Here is a 23,620-nt window from a genome sequence, read left to right on the forward strand (position 1 = left end):
AAGTATGCCACTTAAAAAGTTTTGGGCAGAAGTCGTATTGACTTGTATCTTATGTTTTTATTTGAATAATCGTTTTCAATAATATAAGTAGTTGATAGCTGAAATAAATAGAGGAATTAGAGCTTCTTAGAAACAAAAAACGGTAATTAATTAAATTTTATTAATAAAGCTTTCAATAGTAAGTACATCATGAAAATATTTTACAATTATACACATTCTTTCTTATATGCATTAGAACATGGAATTAAAACTTCATACAATCAGCAATAATACTGGAACAACACGAAAATTCTCCCCAATTGCCAAAATCATCGAAAATAAAATATTTTTTAACACTTATAACTATATTTATAAATATATATATATTTTCGCATAAAAAAATATGAAATACATTGTAACATCGACGAATATTGCAATATGAGCGAATTTTCAGTTGTGAATACTGTCCAAATATAAATAAATAAACAAACATAACAAAATAGATACTGTTTGTAATTTAAAAATGAAATAAATAACTACATTTTAAAAATGGCGTACACTTATCCGAATGTTTGTGGAATACTTGATAATCACTTTGATTATTCAAAGAAAAAACTAAATGCTTGCATCTGTAGATGAAAAACCTGAATATAGTGTATTCAAACCCGCCCTCTGCATTATTCCAATCTAATCGATTTGTACCTATAGCTTCATATCTGAAATACTTATTATTAATAGATTTTATTGAATTTGGTGTTTGAAGTATTAATCTAATTAGAAATTTGATTCATTAGTACGAATTTTTAAATGATATGCTCTAAATGTAAATAAGACTTTTGAATCTTAAACATGAACATTCAACTGCAAATCGATATTTATAATACACAAGTTGATGGTTCCTCCGATTTTCATATGAAGTAATGCTAATAGTTCACCTCTTGACTGTGGTTAGTTCATTTTTTTCGTATCATTTGTTGCGGACTTTCGGGTGGTGTATCTGATGATTCTTGTTTATGAACCCTCCTCGGGACATTCTTCAAACTGGTGGTGATTTTCTTCAAAGGTCGCGGAGAAATACTTGTGGATTCCACGTTTTGAGAGATGTCAGAACTGTTGAACCACACTCCTTTATTCATATCAGAGCCTGAAAGAAATTGTATAGAATCCTTCCTGTCGCAACAAATATGTGAGGCTACTAAAACTAAAATACAACATGCAAGACTATGAGGTATATGATAATATGGATCAATAGTAGTGATTTAATATCTGCAAAAATATTCTGTTTCATATTGACTAATTATTATTTGTAAGAATTTGGCCCAGCACTTTTCGATTTCCGAAAAGAACAACAATCTGTTGAAACTTTCAAGAAAATTTTGCCAATTTTCCATCAAATCAAGATTTTGAAAAAAAGTTCGTATTTTTTATCCAAAATTGTTTTATATGATTCTGCTCACTAGAAAAAAAATTCAACCAGTGGAAATTGGAAAAAGAACTAGATTATTTGAAAAACCCAAGCTTTTCTAAAGTGTTGAGCTGACCAAGCCCCATTCAGCATAAACATTTTTTTTCCAAAATCCAAAAGTACTGGACCAACTTCAAACACATCTAATTATTCCCTCACAGGAAATGAACTGAAAAATAAAATATAAGATCTGAGTTTACAATGAATAAAACATAATCTAGCAAACTTGAAACACCTATAGTAAGGTATAAACTGAACTTACTTGAATCTCTTTGAACTTTTTTGAACTCACTTGTTCTCAATATTGAATTAACTTTTTTTCGACACAGTAATATTTGAAACAAAATTTTGACATATGGTTTGAAGACCTCGTAAGGATATAAAGTCATGTTAGAACCATTCAACGGAAACCGAATTGGGACCTAAACAAGCTCCAGATTCCCTTATGTCCTAGACTTTATATTTTACTCCTTTGTACCTTTTCCTTTCGGATCTCCTTTCTGGCTGGACCTATGAGAATGGCCGTGAGAATCCAAAAGTGCCGCTGCTAAAGTTGAAGAACTTGAGCAAGATAAGGAATCTATGGTCATTCCGCTTCCCGAAGAATTTCCAAGTAAGGAGAGAGAAGAACATACTGGGCTGTACACTCGCGATATAAAATCTTCATAGATTGTACTTTCTTTATGATCAGACACTACAGTTCTCAGGGATCTCGCTCTTTCCTCATAACTGAAACGGATAATGATAGAAATAAATTTGCACATTCGATAAAAACACTCAAACTCACTATTGTTGATAATGTGTTAAGGTGGTCCTTTTGGCTCTACTTGCACAAATTGCAGTGGAGCGTACCAAACCTGCCAACACATTGGTCTCCACAATGGCTTCATCGAAAAGAACTCCAAAATGTGGGACCTAAGAAAAAATTTCACACAGTTTATATAATATTCACATATTCCAAAATTTACTCACATCCGGTTTGCAATTAACAGTAACTCTATGTAAATCATTCCCAAGTGGATAAATAGTAATCAATATATCACAGAATTCAGTGGGAATTATATCTCTCCTGTAGTCGCGACTGTGCTCCGACCATACTATGTGAACTTCATCGTTGCCCAAATGTCTTGTCTGAAAATCAAAAGCAAGAATTCATAGAAAATGAACAGACCCTCCGATTTGTACACTCCATTCACTTACCTTATTAAGTACGGCTTCTGGACTATCACTTGGCATTCTAGTAGCTACATGGAATATAACTTCAAGGAAACTAGTAGCGTAATACGGTGCGCTCAATCCTGTGGAGCCCCCTCTTTGCAAACCTCCGAGAAAACCTGTATGGTTTTCAAGCTCGATCTCCCAAGCCAAAGAGGCTAGAAATTGTTCGAAAAGTGCACTGCCTCCTTGATTGGACAATATGGAATTCTTGTCTTCTTGACCTGGTCCAACGTAAATTATCGCCACCTGAAAAATTTAAACATTTGAGCACTCTCGAAATGCCTCATTTAAAAAAAATTACCTTATGCGTTTCCCTGCAGCATTGCCCATCTAGATTCCTCAGTTCCCTCAATAAACGTTCAGTCTTATTCAGTAAATGCAGTTGTTGTCTTTTGTCCCATCCAGTTAAACCGAGTTGCGAAAAGAGCAGTCGACACTGTTGGAATTCCTTTTGGTCGACTATACCCATTGGAGCTGAAATAAATAATGTAAGGATCTTTTCTCTTCATCCCTTTGATGAATCATGAATATACCTTGTTGTAAACTAGTTATTTCCACAGAAGCATTAGATGTATCACCTTTACTGTCAGGTCGTGCAGCAGGTTGACCAACCATGGATTCCAAGTGGGAGGTCAACCTATACTCATCCATTTCTACATTTCTTTGATTTATCACAGACGCAATCGCCTCCTGCTCTAGTTCGAGAGAGACAGGAGGTTCTGAAGGTTCGTTCAGTTTACGGTGAATATTTTCTAAGCATTCCGAACTACTGTGACCTAAGTATTGAAGTAGCTGCGAACAAAAGTCTTTAGTAAGATACTAGTTATACCGCTATGCGGGAGAAGTTTTTTCATAAGAAAATCATCCATAAACTGCCAATCTCGTTGTTGAGAAAAATGGTCTAACTAGCAAAATGGCAACTTACTTTTTTATATTAAGATATTGTTAGAAGCGTAATTTCTTACATCATCCAGTTGATCCAAATCGGGAGCACTGTTTGAAACGTCCGGAAGTACACTGGGTGGCCTGTGTCTCATAGCTCTCTGCGGTAAACTGTGCTGGAAATTGTCGATCATTAAACTTTCCAACTGTGCCGGCTCAGTCTCATTTCTGTGACTCGCTGTTGGAGGTTCTTGGGGTTCCTCCTCCTGATCCGGCTTTTTATACAGGATGGAAGCGTCCCAACTCGCTTTACCGGATAAATCTCTCAAAAGAACCCGAACTTGAGTATCGGCAGTTGACAGACCTGCAGTCACTCCTCCTCCTGGCAAATCTAAGGTTGGCAGTTCGATGAAGCTCGCAATCACGTTAGGATTGAACATGAACAGCTGAAATTCCCCAAAACTTCTACATTTCCGAATCGAATGAACCTTCCGAACTCACCTGTATGTTAGGAGCCGAAAAAATATTGTGCGATAATTCGTCAGAGCCCAAATTGGGAACGTCATCATGCTCCACCACCATGGAACTCAGTCTAGCAGCCCCGATGGCCATTGGGAAATGACCCAAATGTGTTACCAAATGGGTCAGAACTGTTTTCGCGCAGAGATTGATGGTCCTCTGACACACTTGATTTTTGGACGGAGACGAGACAGGAGACGTGACCTTATTCAAATCGTCGGACAAAATGTTTGGGTCGAAATCGTTTTGCATGGAGGGCTGGCTGAGTCCACCGAGATGTTCTGTCGAAGCCTTTCCAGTGACTATTTTGAACAGAACCTGAAAAATACATTTCACTTCGAAAGAGATACAACACAACTGATTTTTTTTCTCATTGCAAATCATGGCTGTAGACGAGAAACTTGAAGGAGTTCCTTGAAGTCATCCACGATCCTGGAGTTCATTAGAACTCTGGAACTGGTCGCAGTGGTACGCAACCCCTTTTAAAATTCAAAAAGTCCCCCGTTAGAGGCGACATCTGTTACCATTCAACAATTTTGGGGCTTATGGCAACGGTTTCCATGGACATACTGTATCATCGACGAAACAGCTTTTGACGTGACGAATTATTCTTATTTCAGTGTAAAGAACGAAATGGCCGAATATACGAAAAGAAGAAGTGGTTCCTTGAGCTCCTATACCGCTCAAGAACAGAGGAAAAGGGAGAGCCAAGAACGTAAAAGATCCATCCTGTATCTCATCCTCGGTTATTTGAAAGAGTGCAATTTGAAGACATCCTACGATGCGCTCAAGACAGAGGCGCAGCTCAACGATCAATTTACCGTCTGCGATAATGTGGACTTGGACATAATTCTTCAAGAATATCAAAGCTACTACAATATGAAATTCCAAAAGGAGCCCCAAATTATCAGGAGGACGTCACTGGATGAGAAAGCCACGTTGGGTTCTTCGTCGCAGAAGAACCTATCTGCTAGCAGATTGAGAACCCCAGAACAGAAGGAGAAAGAAATAGAAAGAACAAAAAGCTCAAAAAGAAAAGAGGACGATTTTCAATTCGAAATAATCTCTATCGAGTCTCAAGAAAGGATTCCTACTGCTGGAGGACGCAGGAGGAGTTCGCAGATTTCTGAACAAGAGAAAAAGCATTTGTCCGATTTTTCAGGTAGGAAATCCCACCAATATAAAGCATATGCAATAATTTTTCTTTTTGTTTGAATCGCCCTCTAACAATTAATAGAGAAATCGCAAGCTCTTCAAATGTATGAATAATATTTTCTTCCCGCATCAGATATCTATTATGGCTTGGCAATTCCTGAAGAAAAACTGAATAAAAGGCAAAATGTTCAAGAAATGTTAAGAGAAAAAATAACAAAAACCATACATTTGGACTTGTCTCATGCACCAAGTGTACATAAATAACGTTAAGATGTTGACAAATAGAGTGTATTACCGGCCAATAGTTTTATTACTTTTTAGTATCATTCATATGGGAAACGTTTCGACTAACAAAATCGGTGCTGCCTCTAACAATACCATACACAAATTTGCAATTTAATGTTTTCTGGTATCTAAGAATTTTCAATCTTTTATACTAGGATACACACCAGAATGGAGAGAAATGGCCGATTTAATCATGAGAGATATTGTGCCAAACACATTGGGGTTTTCATGGCACGACTGCATTGGTTTGGAAAAACCTATTGAACTACTCAAAGAGGCCACTATATACCCACTGGTCTATCCTGACCTCTTCAAGAACCTTATGCAAAGTTGGACCGGCGTTTTACTTTATGGCCCGCCAGGAACAGGTAAAACGCTTCTTGCCAAAGCACTGGCATGCGAAATCGATGCAACATTTATAAATGTTACCAGCAGCTCCTTTGTCAGCAAATGGAGGGGAGACTCGGAGAAAATGATCAAGGTTATGTTCGACTTGGCCAAATATTACGCGCCAACAACAATTTTCATCGATGAAATAGACGCTCTGCTATCAGAAACGAAAGATACAAACCATGAAGCCTCTTGTAGATTCAAAAGCGAGCTCTTAGTTCAAATGGACGGTCTCTTATCCTCCAACGAATCAGTCTTCCTGTTAGCTACAACCAATCATCCTTGGAAACTGGATAAAGCGCTGCTGAGAAGATTCGAGAAGAGAATACTAATCCCCTTGCCTAACGAAGATGCCAAAATAAGGATGCTGAAACATTACGCCAACTTGAAGAGCGAAAACAAAAACGATTGGAACAACCTGATGCAGCTAACTGAGAACTTCTCCGGATCGGATCTGAAAAGCGCATGCAAAGAAATGGGTATGAGTTTGGTTAGAGAACAGCTCAGGAGTTTGAGTAAGACCAAAAAAATTGGGGCACCCAGAAACGCTACCATTGAAGATTTAACCACTGCTTTGAAGTCGGTTAAACCTACGGTAAATATGGATTACTACAACAAATTGTCAGAGTGGAACCAGGAATATGGCTCAAGATGAACATGACTGATGTAATTTGTAAATGTATACAAGCACAGAAAGAAAATATATATTTTTTATTTTTTGCCCCAAAAAGTATTCTAAAGATTCTGGAAATTCAAGTGATCAATTTTGATTAAGATGGTCGGAAAACTATAGAAAATGAGTAGAAAAGATGCAAACATACAATTTTTGAAAATTTCAGGTAGAGTAGAGTAGTGTAGAGTAGAGAAGTATAAAGTAGAGTAGAGAGAATTAGTGTATAGTAGATTGAGTGAAGTAATATAAAGTGAAGTTGGTATAATAAAAATTTCACTACTCACTGTGAACACTTGCAGCAATAAGCTGCTCTCTCTATTCTCGCCGTATTGAGAGGTTTCCAACAGCTTCTTGGGTCCAATCCTCATACACCACTCGCCAAGGCAAAGAAGCAAGGCTGTGCCAAGCGCCTTGTCGCTCTCCCCAGCTGTGGAACCCAAAGGAGCATGGGTGAAAAGCGCAGAGCACAAAGTACTGATAATGGCATTTCCTTGTCTCGGATATTCGTTCCACAGTAACGTGGCATGATCGCAAAGAAGAAACAAGATGTTACTAGCAAGTTGAGCTATTACTTTGTTGTTGAACTGGAAAAAAAATCAGTACTTTCACGCATTCACAAGATTAATCATCTTTCTTACTTTTAATGACTGCAGGATAACATCGATTGCATCAGTAACTTTAGAATGGAATGTTTTGTTGCTCAATTCTTTATAAACATATATTCCCAACGCGGAGAGAGCTATAGATCTTGCCTTTCCTCTTGCTTCTCTCCTTCCGGCTCTGAGAAGAATACTCACGACATGTTCCTGCAAAGTTGAAAATAAAATAACACCCGAGTTCTAGAAATTACAGTGTGGTAACTCCATTACTCAGAGTGAATAATGACTTTAGTAACTGAGAAAAAACTGCGAATTTTACAGGCTTCTGGCCATTTTGAATATTTTGTTTCAGAATGTTCCATACCTGGTTGAAGCACCAAAAAATACCAAAATGTGACCAAAAACCGTTATTTCATAACGCACAACTCGCCACACTCAAAGAAACATTGCTGAAAAATGACCTTAAGCACCCTGAGCTTTGCTTATGCTTCAAAAACAGGGTATATATCATAATTCAAAAATTTTCTCTCTAAATCATCTACACGACAATATATGTTTGTCCAGTTTAAGCTGAAACCCCCTGCATATCCCGAATTTTTAATTAAAACTGTATTCTTCCACATGACTTTTCATATTTTTCGATAAAACCAAAATAAAAAAAAAATTCAACCAGTTATTTTACTCGAATAATAGAGAGACCTGCAACATGTTTACCTTAATATCCGGACAAGCCATCAGGTGCATATCTCGTTCAGGTTGCAGAACATAAAGGGAATTCAAATCGTTCGGCTTGCTCAATAAGTTCGCTATTATCGAAACAGCCTCAGTCCTCGGAGAAGTCTCCAAGGATTCGGTGGAATTCAAGACAGTATTACAGGCATGTATGAGATCTAGGATTAGAATAGAGGAGCCTGGCAGTTGAAGAGAAAGGAATCTGGGACCTAGATGCTTTAAAGCTGTATTCAGGTAAGATTTGGACGGACCTGTTAAAGCTTCAAAAACCATTTTATCATTTCACTGCAGAAAAGCGTTTTCAGGAAAACTTACCTAAATGCAAAAAATGATAAAACTGGGGTAAATAAGTCCTATATTTGGAATCACAGTTTAGAGTTATTGTACATAGTAATCTCAGAGCATCCAATTTGCCTGGTTCGTATACCTCAGGTAATATTAGAGCTCCAAAACACCATGGAAGAATTAATGTTAAAGGTGGTACCAATTCGGGTGGTTGCGGTGTGCTTAAATTGTCCGAAGATACACCCTGATTGTGCTTAATCTTGATTAACGTATCAGTTAACTTCACAAGATATTGGAATACTTGATGATGAAGTTTGTAATCAGCAATACTGTTAACATCCCCTGAAAAAATGATATTATTGCCGAACCAACATCGACTTGAAAGTAAAAAGATCAATTAATTGAACCATTATTCTCAAAGGAAGTTAATTTTATATTTGAACAGGATAAACTCACCTAGCGCCCCCAGCATTCTTTTCCAAAGTATTACGGCCACATCGGGTAGCCACCCTCTGACGCTTCCCCCACACACCACCCCCCTTTTTTCCCCAAACGAGGGACTTTCCAAATGATGATGATGGTGTTCAGCCATCATGTCGAGTTGGAGCGGCGAATCCTTGATGGAATTACATTCAACACCGCTAGATGGCGCTGGACTAGGAGACCTGCTCCTATCTATCGACTCAACGTCATGGACCATCAAACTATCCAGTGATAATGACCTTCTGTGCCTGACCAGTGTCTAAAATGAAGAATACGATGTTTTCGACGAAAAATATCGGTATGAATGATCATTACATTTCTAGGTCTGTGCACTTGTTTTCTTTTTTCGTACAAATCCGTTTCGCTAGAGCTCCTTGAAAGTGTAGATCGCCTTCTTCTTATCCCACTACTTCCATCGCTAATAACCGATTCTTGCCTGGTGCTGGTTGGATGATTATTCTCGAAAGCCTGTCCAGTAAGGCCGCTTTCAGGTCTACTGGTGGGCCTTCGACCCATTCTTTTGTTTTTTTGTTCCGCCAACCTGTCCAACGGGAGATCCGTTAGATCTAACTCGTAAACATGTCTGGCCAATACCCTTGTCAAGGTGTCCATCGTTTTCTGAAACCATGAATTCAATTCATTTCCCAACAAGGTTTAAGGGAGAATATTTACCGCCCATTCCTTGATGAGGTCCTCCCAGTTAGTGAGAGAAACAAGAACGTGTAGAAACCTATCCCATAATTCTTGAGATATCAAAACATTCAAATTAGCCTTGATCCATGTCACAATGAGAGTTTGGAAAATTGCCGGTGCCAATTTTCCACCGAGGGTCTGCATCTTTTTTTTAGGAGGATTTTCGTTCAAAACCAGTGATGTAATTTGTAATAAAACTACCAACAATTGTTCCCTGAAATGAGGAATGAAATTAACGCGAATATAATTCTATCCCGAAAATTTATTTCTGACTTTCCAGTCATCATTTAGTGCACATGAGGAGTGCACCGCACCTAATTTTGACGATTACAGTACGTCAGACCCACGTGTTTCCTTCCCGTTTCCCCTGATGAAATACCCGAATTTCTGTGACTACATTTTGAAAAATATACATTTAATTGTCAGTTGTCTATTCTGAAACAAGACTCACCATGTACCACTGTCCATTCTAGTATTCATAACCATATATCGATAAATATTAAGTACCCTTTTGCAAGCATCAGTCTGTTCCTCTAACATCTTCGGAATGTGCTGATTAACCTCCAGCAGAAAGACATTTGCGGCGTGCGTCATGAATAATTGCAGAACATTCTATGGATATCCTCTGATTAGAAGAACGTCTATAGTATGAGCAGACTTACTCACCTGCATGCCAGCTCTCACTAATAAATTCTCTTTGTTGATTGCACCCAAATAAGAATCGTTCCTTAATCTTGGAGGTCTTGTGTCATGACCAAAATCTTCTGGGAGTCTCATATCATCAGGCAATTCCAACATGTAGGGAGGCATTTCAGGAATATTCAGCTGTATCAAATCTTTATACACCTGAATAGTTTTCTTAATGGCTATTACATGGTTGAAATTCAACAGAAAGGCTTGTCTAAAAAGCTCATGGAGGAAATTCACATTGTCCCTGGAACTATACAACACCTCCCTCACAATTTGAGCAGCTAAGACCTCGTCAGATGGGGTACGGTTTATTTGGAGCGACAAATCTGCAATTCAATGGGCCCATTACAAGATTACATTTGAATGAGGAAGTCAAAAGTGTATTTCAGCACATAATTTTTTTTATCGAAAATTGAAAAGTGCTGGACCAACTTCATACACATCTGAGTCAACTCACTTGAATCTAAACTTGGATGAGCCGATTCATGATGTCCTTCTTCTTCGTGTTCTTTCAGTGTGGAATGTATGCCTATCGAAGGTTGGCCGGTATCCATATTTTTTTTAGTTTGGTGAACATAATTTGTGAGCCACATGATTAAAGTGACTCTACAATAAACAAATTCACTCTCTGCTTCAGCTTTCCTCATCACTGGTAAGTCTGTGAATGGGATTGTACAAGTATTTGATTTGTATTCAAAACACAAATAGGACATTTCTCAACTTACCCAACATGGGATTATACAGGGAAGTCTCCAAGCTGAAATTTGGGCAAATTTTCGGCAAATAATAAACTTTGAACTTCTCTAACAAAAAATGAAAACATCGGCTATAATAAGCAGGCTTATCATGCCATTCAAGCTTAACAACAGATTGGACCATATGTTCCAAGAGAGCCTCTAGAAACAGCTTGCTTGGGTGATCAGGTGGTTTTTCTGAGGTTGAGGGTGGTAAAATGGGTAAAAGTTCAGCAGATGTAACAGGATGATGAACATTTGTATCATGAAATATGCTCATTCCAGTTGGCTGTACGGTGACTGCCGATGGATTGATGAATCCTGGTACCAAAGATGCATACATTCCATCAACGTAGTCAGGTGCATTCTCATTTAATGCTTGATACCTAGAAACATAATATAAATGTTATAGTTCAAATAATTTTCAATAAATACTTGATTATTCCTTATCTTCCCATATTAAGACACAACTTTTTAGTATTGTCATATTTTCTTACCACATCAAAAAGTAACGGATACCCTGTCTTCTCAACTTTACAGAGTTCCCAGTGTGAAGAAGTTTGTTCAAGATCCTTCCCAAAGAGTGCATTTGCCATCTTTTGTGAATGAGTTCCGGTAGTAAACTCAACACTTGTTCCAAAATCCATAATGCACATTCTAGTTCTTCCTTATGGGCTTTATGAACTGAAATTATATTAAATACAATATTCATTGCATTATCTAGAATTTCAAAACAACAATGCTGCATGCATAATCACAAATAGTCTAGTAGTGAAAATGTATAATATATTTTGCATTAGGCAAGCCCTTCTCTTAGTAGACTCATAAATTTGATGAATAAATAATTTCCATGCAAAAGCATGCACTACATTATCCATTACCTCAAAACATTTCTGAAGAAACTTACCAAGATGAAAAGAGAGTTCTAATGGAAAATAATAAAAGATCAATTAGATGAAAGTTAGAATGAAATATATTTACATTCACAGTGAAAGATTCAAAGAATCTAAAATACTTCCACAGATACATTCAGTTATCTCTGTTAAGAAAGTGAAGAGTTTTACAATTATCTGAATCCATCACTGTTTGAAAACGAAATGTCCAATTGACATGAACTTTGTAAAATTTACACATACAAAACAAACAGACATATCTGGTGGATTATATTCAAATAATGCATCCACCATATTCTTTATTTTCATGATTAATGGAATAACATAGAAACAGGTCAAATTTAGAAATGAAATTTTGTCAAGGTAATTGCCAAAACTTCACGAATTAACTAATTTCTAGTTATCATGATGGGAATCAATATTTCTGTTCACACATACCTCGTTGGCGCAAATTGTACTCGGCTTGAATAAAACTATCATACAGTATGTTGTAAACATGACTGAAGTTGGCTTCAAAAAATCCCTTGGCTTCTAATACATCAACGTTATCTACAATAAAAACATATTCAGTTCTTTATTCAACCTAGTACGAGAACAAAAAATTTCATATATCAATATGTATGAGCGGACCGATTACTCAAAACCTCACCTAATATAATTTTTAAATGTTTTATTCTGGTGGCCAAGTCTTTTTTAGGATCTTGTATTTTTGAGGTAGATTTTTTGACATCTAATTGATTTCGTTTACTGAACATTTTGAGCTGATGTTAATGCAATGCATAATATTCCCACTTATGACTAATTAAGAAAGAAGTCCATAATATATTTTAAAATCAATTTCCTAGCATTTGTAAATATTACATTTTAAAATTTATTTTTTTATGTTGACTTCTGACGTACAACATATTTATTTACTGACGTTGACTGTCACGCCTCTTTAGGTATGTTGTTGACAAATAAATGAACTATTAAATTTTGAACTACTACCATAGATTAACTCTTTAGATTATCCAAGGCGGAACCATTCCTTTGTTTAAAATCATTACAATCTTTAATTATATATATTGTTCTTGTTGTTTCAAAGTAGCCGGCCGTTGATTGAAGTACTTCAATCAACGACGAGACGAAATGCAAAATCTGAGTGTGCCGTAAACTGAAAATGCTTGGCAACCCCAGATCTATTTTGTATATTCAAATCTAAACGAAGATTCAAATTGCTCATAAGTAGAAAAAAATGAAACGGGCCGACCCTATGTGCCATAAACAAGTAGACGTCTTCAATAGAAATCAAAAAATATATCTTATCATTAACAAAAGTTGAAGGCTTGAGTGTAAGCCTATGATTTGCTCCATTCACTTCACATCTCAGATTGGGTTGCCAATTTTTGGCTGCTTTACATCATGTTATTCAAAGATTAAAGAGTTGAGTTAATCTATACTCTTATTGTTTCATATTTGTATACCCACTTTTTGGTTTAACGGATCTCTTGCTCATATTACCAAGTATTCTTCGAAATCAAATGAAATCTATTACTATATATGTTTAATTCAAGTTTCTATAAAACATTCTTATGACATATTTTCAATGAATTAAGTATATCTCGATGTGGATGATGCACTCAAAAGAGAATCATCACCAGGATGACAAATTGCACTATAGTCTATTTTCTTCAAATTCTGAAGTGGAGGTCAGAATTTGAGATCTTTTATTGCTTGGGGAAGATCAGGTAATTTGATATCTTTGATTTGCTGAGGAATGTTCATATTTTTCACAGCAGACACAGCTCTTGCTGGTGCAGCAATAATACCAGCCTATAAGAGAAGAATTGATAAAACCTATTAGATTAATGGAATAATGTTTCATACTTCCTGTTTTTCCAGTTTATTCTGATCCTCTATTCTAGTGAGTATTTCAGTCATATTAGTCTCAAGTACCATACCCCCCATAACAAGTTCATTGAGTATGTAATGTACTTTATCAACATGAAAGATAAGATCCAGCTCACACACATTTTCAAAGCATTTATCAAGAGTTTCTACAAAAACTTGTATTAAATCCAGAATACCTAGTTCACTTTCAGAGGAGTCCACACAGAATACAAAATATAAGGTAGCATAGTGTCGATAAATCAATTTGTAATCACTTCCTCCAATAAGGCTACAATATAATAATGTTGTTGTACTGAACCAAATATAATTAGTGATCCCCTACCTTCCTCCTTCTAAAAAATTACAAACATTATCATCTCTTTTTGACACTAATTGGAAAGTTTCTTTTATTATTTGCTGCTGCATATCTTCAGGCTGAAAGAATTTTCATTAATCTTCCTTATTAGTTAGTTTCACAACACTCACGAAATATTGATAAAACTTCGATAATCGTGGTTTTCCATGATTGTTGAATACCAAAATTGCTTTGATCATGTTTATGAATTTGAATTTATTTTTTCAGTGAAATTCTATACAAACTAGTGTAAACCTAACTAGAAAGCCTATTTCATGACCTGCAGCTTAGAAAACTAATAAACGAAATTCAAGATCTGAAAAAAAATTGATAATATTATTATTTGAAAATTACTCAGTAATGTAATCTGTTTGAATGACAATCAGACAATTTTATCCTCAAAACAAATATGAAATTTGTGTGATAACCACAGATCAGAGGCAGATTGTCTCTGCCACAGATCGATGAACATTTTGGGAATCTGTTTCGTTTTACGTTCGTTAACATGAATTATTTTTCTTCATTTGAAAAAAAATTGCCATGTATCAGAGAACGAAATCGAAATTATTACATGCAATATAACTAAAAAAAACTTTTCGCTGTTAAAATTTCAGGTAGACTTGGTTTGACTCATTGACTCTGAGTCTCTGTGAGTGAAATGTCATGATATCTGTGTTCTAACGTCTCTTAAAATTTGAAAACTTTGTTTCATTGTTTCTTTGATATTTAATCATATAGGAAACAATAAAAAATGTCCCACAAATCAGATGAACAATTATTGAAATCTATAGGGGTTGAACCCAAAAAAATAGAGAAGAGTGCTATTGGATATACAGCCAATTTGGCCAGAAAAATGATGGCTCATGAGGGATACAGCAATCCTGAGTATGATACATTTTCTATTTGTTTAATTTCTGAATGTTGAACATTCTGCGATTTCTTGGGTGTTCAGGCAATTTCAATTAATTCAATACCTCTTCAATGTGTATTATGAATTTAGTCTGAACATGAAGATAAAGTTTATTTTGTCTTCAGAACTATAATCTTCGTAATATGATTGATAGCATGGAGATATTCTCCTGATGGGGATCAATAATTTTTTATTATCTTTATTTCAGCTATCCATGGAGTCTTGATGATTTTGAGATTGGATATAGGTTGGGCCGAGGAAAATTTGGAAGAGTCTTTCTTGCTAAAGAAAAGAAGACTGGCTACATTGTTGCCATGAAGACCATATTGAAAAAGGAAGTTGTAAAAGGACATGTTGAAACACAAGTGCAACGTGAAATTGAAATTCAAAGCCGTTTGAAGTACACACTCAGTATATATGATTGAGATAGTATTTATTAATCCTTTGGAAATTTCAGGCACCCCAACATTTTACAGATGTTATGTTGGTTTCATGATGATTTTAGGATTTACTTGATTGTGGAGTATGCTGGCCAAGGTGAATTATATGGCCATTTACAAAAGGCACCTGGTGGGCATTTCGATGAACATCTGTGAGTGAGACTAGTTGGTTTTAAATTAATTTATTGTTATTATACTAAGTCATGAAATTCAAAGTTTTTTATGAAAGATTCTCAGTGAATTCTTATTTCTAGTTCGGCCAAATATACTTTCCAAGTAGCTGATGCCTTGAATTATTGTCATCAAAACCATGTCATACACAGAGACATTAAACCTGAAAATTTGCTTCTAACTTGCAATGGAGATGTTAAATTAGCAGATTTCGGTTGGTCCGTCCATGCCCCCTCTTTATCTAGAAAGACAATGTGCGGTACATTGGATTACCTACCTCCAGAAATGGTAGAGGGCAAGATCTACAGTCATTATGTGGATATTTGGTGTTTGGGTGAGATTTTAAACATTTATACTCTGAAATGAATAATAGATCAATATAAATATAGTCGGTTATACTTTTTCTTTGTATTTTTCCCTGTCGAGGCTATTTTATGGAAGCTTCACCTAATGAAGTTCTTTGAAATCACCTTGAGATTACTGAAATTATTAATAATAATTTATAATTATAGGTGTTCTTTGTTATGAATTCTTGGTTGGTAAACCACCATTTGAAAGTGCCGAAACTGAAGAAACATATAGGAGGATCCAAAAAATTATATTGACTTATCCTGAACACATTACACCAATGGCCAAAGATTTGATTTCAAGGGTAAGAAAATTCAGTTGGATACAATTTTCATGAATCATTTGTTATATCCATAGAGCATTAATCAGAGAAGCATTCATTAAAATCTATTTTTTTTTTCAGTTATTGGTGCATGATGGTAATAAAAGAATGACTTTGAAGGATGTTATGAGGCACCCGTGGATAGTGAAGAATATGTAGTACCTATAATTAATTTTTTCTTTTATACTATTTATTTTTACCATACAATCAATGTATTGATCTTGTAATAAATAGTTTATTCTCTTAACTTCGTTTTTGGCTCACTTTATGTTGTAGAAAAAATCCTTTGGAGGGATAACTGCAAATTGCAGTGGAGTGAAATTGTGGAATTTACAGGGGATAGTCTTAGCAGTCTCAGAATCAATCAGCCGTCCCCAAGACGGATATGATGACACCAAAGTCTTGACAGCGTTTTTTATTTACAGTGACACCACGCCAAGACAACAATTTATTTGTTTTGTCTATCATGGTATTTGTATTTTTACGGGCTGCCACCTTCTGGCGAGTTCCATGGATAACACGAGAGGTAAAGCCGAAAGAATTCAGGTCCCTTTATGTTAGTTCTATGTTTTACCACTCGGCAGGTTCGGCGCGGCCTGCAAACGCACACATTTTATTTACCAGAAGTGAATATGGCGTCGGAGTAGATACTCGCGGTTGTTTTGACAATAGGGATGCTGGAAGAATATATTTAATTATAAATGATGGACGTATGAAATCATGAGGTTCTTCAAAGAAACTATACTGCTTTTTTTGTTTGTGTGATTTCCTTACGTGTGAGACATGATTTTTTCAAATGATGTGACTGTTAGTGCATACAGTTTTGTATTTCTGGTTATCGTTGCTACTGTTTTGACACATTCTCAAGGTAGGTAACAAAATGTTTCGAATATGCCTTTTCTTGAGAGAATGTAAGGGTTTTTGGGGTGGCGCGTTATTTTGGAAATAACATGAAAGCGAAAAATTTGTGAAAAAATTAATAGTTTGTTTGTTGTTTCATGATATTTGAATTATCCATTCTAGAAGTTCAGTGGTAACATCTTTTCATTTAAGTAAACTCTGAAAAAAAGGTATCTCCCTGATTCACTGATTTTGGGAAAAAGGATATTCTGGACAGTGACAATTTATTTGACAATGCATTATTTTTAATATGTTCCCACTTCTGGTTGGGTGGTCAGATTTGTATTCAATTGTTAATTTCAAATATAATATGTTTGTTATTGCATATTTATTGTGAATGGGTTGAGCCAATGAGTCAAGGTTGCTAAAAGATGAGATAAAAGAAGAATTTGCTGAATCGTGATTGTGAGTTACATATATGCTAATTAATCTAATAAACAGAGTCTCTCCATTATATTCAGGAACAATTCGTATGAATCAAAATTCGACTGTAAGTAAAAAGTGTGATCTAAGCCGAACAAGCTAGATACAATCGTTCTTCTTGACATTTGTAATCTCAAAGTTTGTTCAGCTTATCACAACTCGGTGCAAAGAACTGAGATAATAAAGTTTCTTCAATAATACAGGTAGCTCTCGCCTTTTAATTTCCGATTAAATTTATCACAGTTTAAAACAACAGCCAATTTATAGATCCCCTACAAATCATAGATTATGTACTACTACCCATTCCAGGTACCGCTTCACGGTTAAATACAGCCTCTAAAATTGGGAACTGAATGATTACTGTTATTAGAGAATTAGGTCCGGAGTGTATATTCGAGTCAAATGCCAGGCATTGAGAAAGTTCAGAAAAAGTATTCGGAAAATCGAATTTTTCGAGTATTTTATGCAAATTATATTTCAAATTTATCTCACGGTAATGATGAAATTACAAGTTACAAACTGAAATGCTGAAGAATATTTAACCGCGCCTTCAAGATGTTCATTTCGATCAGATACCCGAAAGTATGTTAAAGAAAATGGAAAATATGAGAAATTTTAAGTTTGAATAACGGAGAAAAAAAATGGAATGTCACCATCTGCAGCCTACTACAATTTATTGTTTTCAGAGGGTAAGAGCTTGATAAAAGAGAATATGATGATGGCAGAATTTCTTTAATGATTGAACTCAGTGTGATGAAAACTCAGAACTACCCTGGTTTTAAGTGGAACACTGTTACCCTACGTCAGCAATCAGTTTTTCACTGTAATTCCAATCTAACTATCTGCACCATCTCAATTTCTTTCTCGTTCATTACACGTACAAGCTAGGACGTATGACGCCGTGTCCAACATGCAATTAGCGACTATTTCGTGTCGTAGAGGCATCACGCTTGCTAAAACCTTTTTTTATGGCTCTCCTAAAAATCGCTTTATGACCCACGTTCAATATGTGAGTTCGTTCATCGATACCTCAGAGGTGCTTTCGGCTTGAATGGCCGACTAACGTATTGAGAATTTTGATTTTCTGACAATTCAGATTTTATCATCGTAAGATGGTGCACGTTGAAGTATTAGCCGTATATTCCTTTTTCCCTGCTTGCATAATGTTGAAAAACATCATTGTTCATGTCCATTTTCGATACTTTGTCAGATAGCCTGTGACATAGACATAGAGTCTACATGTCAATATGTCTATGGCCTATGAGAAATACCATAATATCGATGGTTCACTCTTTTCTTTATAAATAACTTTTCTTTATAATAACTCCTGTGACCTTCTTACATGAAACCTACTGTACCATAATACATTACTTTTCATCGGAAATACCATAGGTTGAAGAATATAGAAGTATACCCCTCTTTCGAAAAACAATTTTTCATATTTCCATTTATCAGCGTCACGGTAGCCGTGAATCGCCAGTTCCTGCAAAGCGACCCTGAAGTACGATCAGTCCACTAGAAAGCGATATTTTCCACATTCATATCCCATTTCCTTCAAAGCCGACGTCATCGTCTTGTTTCTACGACCAACCCAAACCTTGAATACCTCGCTCTCGTATGAATATTATTAAACGTAGTATAATTAGATGGATATGCACTTTATGCAGATAAATACTGTGGAGATCCAAGTGCAGTTATGCGAACATTTCTCCACGTTTTCTTGCTAACACAACACTTTGTGCTATCTTGATAGACCCGCATTCGGGTCTCAATTTCTGTATCGAATTCTTTGCAGATGATGCAGATTTTCGCCGAGTTGAATCTCAGATCGAGAAATAAAACGATATTGGTATCTGAGAATATCATGGGTACAAATACAAATGAGTTTCAGACGATTTATACCATAAATAATTAATTTATTGTGGAAAAGAGGAGTCGATTTGCCTTAAAAAACCATAATGCAATGAATTTCATAAATACCGAGGCCATAAACACTGCTCTTCGCTCTATGAGTCCAATCGGCACTACCCACCCCTGTCTGTGATCGTTTGTAACCTCACTTTTGCCGGGGAAGAGGATTATCGAAACGGTCGAGCAACAGAGGCGTTTTAACGTCATTTTTCCCAAACGAGGCACTTAACGGAACGGTACGTAATTGGAAAACTTCTTAAAAACCCCGAACGAAACCCGTCCAAATAACGACTAGCATAAAATTCCAGTTATTGGGTTTTTACGTGACCGCCTGGGCGTCCGATAAGGGCGCTATTTTCCGACTAACATAACCCATTCTAATTCTCCCCCCATCTCCTCGTTTCCTCGTTTGTTTGGGAAAACTCGACATAGGCAGACATGGGGGGATTTTTCTTCGGAAAATTCGAGGATCCGATTGGGGGAAAGCACTTGGCGATGGGGACCAGGAGACTGGATTCGTTGTCAATGGTTTTGAAGTGGATACTTCGATACTTAGTCATGAAACTTCAAAACGGAACGTAGACTCCCTAGGAATCTTTTTGTATTGCAAATAATCCGGCTCCAGTCATGAAATTCACAACAAATCTTGGTTGAATCTGCACCATTAATGTCAGAATTGTACAGCAACTTGACTAATGGCTTAATATTCAGAAATACAATCAAAAAGGCTCATAAAATAGGTAAAATCCCCATAAACAACAAAATTTAGTAGTCGCCTCGTCAGTCACGGTAAAAGCTTTGATTGCCAACAATTGCTTGCTCTGAAAACAAGACTATTCAACATATTTCTAGCATCTTGCTTAGGTGCATCAACACCTAGCACGTAAAATTGAGTTGAAGTCGCTAATAAAACTCGCTATAACCATTTTTTCTAGGCACAATAATGTGAAAAGGAGGAATTCACAACAACGTTTCTTCTTAGAAATAGAACATAATTCAGCGGTGCTACCAACAGGACAATCCGGTCGGGGATCAAAAGCGATGCCGTTAAAAACGCAATTTTCGAATCACCGAGTGTCAGGTCGCCGCGCTATGGTAATGGCCGTTTCACGAGCCTAAAATAGCGCACTTTGAACCGTTCTCACATCGGGCCTGGCTAATAAAGCTGTTTTGTGAATCGAGATACAGCAAAATGTCCCGTAAAATGTGTAGAATGGGGCGAACTTGTAACATCCGCAGCGCATTTCCATCATCCGGTTAGAAGTTTCTGCGAACTAAAGGTCGCACCCGCGTTAGGATCTGGCAGGACCCGAACTACACCATGAGCCTTAAAACCGGGAAAGGGCTTCAACAGAGCATAATGCTTTTGATATCGAGTATATCTGGTATAAGTGAATGTTCCTCTGGAGAGGAGTTTGAAGTCAATTAAAATAATGTTTTCTATTTCTGCGTGCGATTGGTCACAATTTTCATTTTGAAAAAATTTCGACAAAAATTACCTTGCGGTCCTTGTGTTTGTCAAGCGGCGCTAACTCATTTCCCGTTCCGAATAAATAAGAGCAAGGGCCTCACAAAGTGAATAAGTGGATCAATAATGGCTGATAACAACTCCCCTGCTCTAGGAAGTCCGTACTTTGAGCGCTATCGCCGGCGTCAACTTAGACTGGGAAATTCCATCGTGCTTTGTCTATGTTCGGGCCATGAATTTTCATGCACTTTTTACGTCCACATTTGAATCATTCCACGAATTTTTATGAGGCTCTTACTTCTCCTTGTTCACTTTTTTATATTGCACCGGAAAAATGAGTTTTCCGTGGAAAACATATTTTTATTACCTACCTCGTTTTATTGAGAGGGGTTATAGAGAAATTGGAGTTGATTCCATGAAGTCTAGGCTGGTTCAAGGGTGTCTTTTAGGAGTAAGTGGTTTTGCACAAGCTGTATGTTTTAGATATTTTCAGATATGAAACTGTTGGTGCAATTTGAACTCTGTTATCTGTTCACAATCCTTTCGGAAACCATCGTATGACGTTGTGAGTATTGTTGACATTCGATAATAGGCTATCGTTCGTTTTGCTTCCTTCATACATTTCGCGTGATGTATTTGATTTGAATCCGATGCACTCTGCGTTGCCACTTCATCGTGTTAACTATGCACTTTTGGAATCGGGCATGAAATACGTTGAAAAGTTTAGTTTTCTCGATTAAACTCCCTTTACTTCTTTTGTAGAACTCACAGAGATCTGCTCGAAACTTCCATGAGATGAATTTTTGAAAATCGAGTAGAAAATACATATTGGTTTTTCGAATTTCTGACCGTTATAGCTGATAAATTGAAAATTTTGGCTTTTTCGATGAAATTTTCTTGACATATTTTGTTGTACTCACCGATCGCTACTAAGAACTCTCATCTCTGATGCTAACATAGGAAATACATATTTGTTTTTAAATTTCTGACCTTATTATTGGTGATAAATTGAAAAGTTTTGTTTTTTCGATAAAAGTCACTTGATACATTTCGTAAAACTCGCCGAGCGCTATTCAGAACTTCCGTCAGAACTGAAATATCTCTTATTTTTTCTCTCAAAATCCAATGTCCTGATTTTTTCTTTAATTTTTCAAAACTTTTCCTAAAAATGATCAAGAACTACAGAACTCTTTCTTCTTCAACGAACTAATTTTTTTCAAAAACGGCGCCACTGATTTGTTTTTCATTAGAATCCGCGATTTGGGATAATGATTTTAAATTTGTATGAGGAACTCCAGAACTCTTTTAAATCTACCGAAACAAGTATCCACCTATACAGAGGAAGTCTTTGCCTCGAACAAATATTTTCTCGAGGTCAAAAGAAACACTTTTTTCCTATATCATTTTTTTCCGATTCCGAAAAAAAGGTAGCCATTTTAAGTTTTCATAATGAGCTGTGCCACCTTTGGAAAAACAAAATTCCTTCAGAATAATGAGCTTGATCTCATCACTACACATCTGTAGATCTTTTAAACAGAGTTGTATTTAGCCCAAAGTACCCAATTTTTCGAATTTCACAGATGATTTTTGATTTGCGAACATCAAATTACTCGAAAACAGCTCATTATACGATAAAATATGAAGAATACTTTCATTTCACAAAACGTTCAAATATTCATTAGATAACGTCCAACTTAGTTTCATGAGTTGGGTTCTTTTTTTGGTATTTTTATGGTACGTAATTATCATAATGAGAAAACTGGAAGACGTGGTTAATATCCAGTGTTCGAAGAAGATTCATCAAATAGATGAAAAACTATATTTCGAAATTCATTTCATTCGATAAAACCGTTTGTGAGATAAAACTAAAAAAAAAACAAACATTTTTTTATGGTTTTTCAACAGCCTGTACCTTTTAAACCGAGCCGATTCGGAAAAAACGGTAAGGGAAAAAAGTGTTTCTTTTGAACTCAAGAATCGACTGTTAAAATATTCGTACGAGTCGAACAAAAATACAAACTATCGTCAGCTGAGTGGCTGCAGCCAGTGAAAGCCTTCCAAAGCGATCAAAAACTCAATTTTAGTAGTATCATCACTCGCATTCCACCCAGACGACTTTCTGAACTTCAATCCTCCCGGGCTGTCGAAAATTAGACGTCTAAGCACGCCCCGTCGTTCATTCTCAATTAAACTTTCAAATTTCGAATAAACACTCTTCCGTCAGCCTCGTCCGCGACTTTTTCCCTTAATCGAATCCTCAACCCTTCCTTATCGCGCTGCAGTACGCCGAGCGCCCCGTTTTGAATGTGCACATATTCGGATCCTCTCGCCCGCTCCATTCTCCTCCAACGGTGCGGAGGATTGATTAGGTTAGGGCAGAGCGACGAGAGTTGATTGATCGACTTAGGCGACAAAAGGTCGTTGTTACAAGTTTTGCATCTCAATTCACTTAGCGAAAGGTGAATTCTATATTGCCGGGCTCGGGCGGAATCAAGTGTTGCCGGGATTTAATTATGTCGGAGATGCGGAACTCGGGGTGCGTCCTTATTGCAGAGATGGGTAATGATACCTTTACCCAGAGCATCAATTATAAGAGGATGGAGAAAGCTCGATTTCTTAATGCTCTATGTACCTCTTTTGATGTTTCGACTCGTCTATACTTACATTTAGAATCGATTTTTGCTACTTATCAATTTCGCGTCGATTTCTCGGTGGATGTACAGGGTGAGCAAAATTCGTTGTCTACTGAGGGGATCTCGAGAACTATCAGAGTTAGGAGAAAACAGATGGCACATTTCCCAGCTCTTTTTCAGAGAAAGAAGCAATGG

The 23,620-nt window shown here is 36.5% G+C and overlaps 5 protein-coding genes across 8 annotated transcripts in view; 3 read left to right on the top strand and 2 right to left on the bottom strand.

Moving 5' to 3' along the window:
• Positions 1 to 141: 141 nt before the first annotated feature.
• LOC123306373 (probable Rho GTPase-activating protein CG5521) lies at positions 142 to 12,600 on the bottom strand. 2 transcript variants are annotated; one of them, XM_044888348.1, is made up of 24 exons: positions 12,325 to 12,600; positions 12,114 to 12,224; positions 11,690 to 11,707; positions 11,280 to 11,466; positions 10,774 to 11,168; positions 10,506 to 10,706; positions 10,025 to 10,374; positions 9,810 to 9,970; positions 9,338 to 9,572; positions 8,981 to 9,283; positions 8,639 to 8,924; positions 8,213 to 8,524; positions 7,880 to 8,157; positions 7,205 to 7,372; positions 6,851 to 7,150; positions 4,046 to 4,381; positions 3,628 to 3,990; positions 3,196 to 3,454; positions 2,964 to 3,136; positions 2,645 to 2,908; positions 2,417 to 2,575; positions 2,232 to 2,359; positions 1,923 to 2,173; positions 142 to 1,123 (listed from the first exon to the last, which is right to left on the bottom strand). In XM_044888348.1, exons 1-24 carry the CDS (start codon positions 12,428 to 12,430, stop codon positions 933 to 935), a joined length of 5,535 nt encoding a protein of 1,844 aa, XP_044744283.1. In that variant the 5' UTR covers positions 12,431 to 12,600; the 3' UTR covers positions 142 to 932. The 2 variants fall into 2 exon arrangements, with proteins under 2 accessions (XP_044744283.1, XP_044744284.1); XM_044888349.1 differs by lacking the exon at positions 11,690 to 11,707.
• LOC123306374 (katanin p60 ATPase-containing subunit A-like 2) lies at positions 4,618 to 6,787 on the top strand. Its single transcript, XM_044888350.1, has 2 exons — positions 4,618 to 5,225; positions 5,659 to 6,787. The coding sequence occupies exons 1-2, from the start codon at positions 4,697 to 4,699 to the stop codon at positions 6,546 to 6,548; spliced, it is 1,419 nt and encodes a 472-aa protein (XP_044744285.1). The 5' UTR covers positions 4,618 to 4,696; the 3' UTR covers positions 6,549 to 6,787.
• A 603-nt stretch (positions 12,601 to 13,203) lies between the features above and the next one.
• LOC123307299 (AP-3 complex subunit sigma-2) lies at positions 13,204 to 14,315 on the bottom strand. Its single transcript, XM_044889544.1, has 4 exons — positions 14,031 to 14,315; positions 13,888 to 13,979; positions 13,542 to 13,833; positions 13,204 to 13,487 (listed from the first exon to the last, which is right to left on the bottom strand). Exons 1-4 carry the CDS (start codon positions 14,097 to 14,099, stop codon positions 13,365 to 13,367), a joined length of 576 nt encoding a protein of 191 aa, XP_044745479.1. The 5' UTR covers positions 14,100 to 14,315; the 3' UTR covers positions 13,204 to 13,364.
• Positions 14,316 to 14,553: 238 nt separating this feature from the next.
• On the top strand, positions 14,554 to 16,337 carry LOC123307316 (aurora kinase B-like). Its single transcript, XM_044889572.1, has 6 exons — positions 14,554 to 14,784; positions 15,018 to 15,209; positions 15,267 to 15,401; positions 15,504 to 15,754; positions 15,933 to 16,072; positions 16,172 to 16,337. The coding sequence occupies exons 1-6, from the start codon at positions 14,651 to 14,653 to the stop codon at positions 16,247 to 16,249; spliced, it is 930 nt and encodes a 309-aa protein (XP_044745507.1). The 5' UTR covers positions 14,554 to 14,650; the 3' UTR covers positions 16,250 to 16,337.
• Positions 16,338 to 16,691: 354 nt separating this feature from the next.
• Positions 16,692 to 23,620, top strand: part of LOC123306591 (neogenin) — an 84,324-nt gene continuing 77,395 nt past the window's right edge. For 2 of the 3 annotated variants that reach the window (XM_044888654.1, XM_044888655.1), the window contains exon 1: positions 16,693 to 16,958. In XM_044888654.1, coding sequence (XP_044744589.1) covers positions 16,874 to 16,958 — 85 coding nt within the window. In that variant the 5' untranslated portion in view covers positions 16,693 to 16,873. Of the gene's footprint in view, positions 16,959 to 23,620 lie in introns of all 3 variants that reach the window. The other variant, XM_044888656.1, reaches the window with a different exon arrangement.

This window comes from Coccinella septempunctata, chromosome 2 (genome assembly GCF_907165205.1).
Source record: "Coccinella septempunctata chromosome 2, icCocSept1.1, whole genome shotgun sequence".
Lineage (NCBI taxonomy): Eukaryota > Metazoa > Arthropoda > Insecta > Coleoptera > Coccinellidae > Coccinella > Coccinella septempunctata.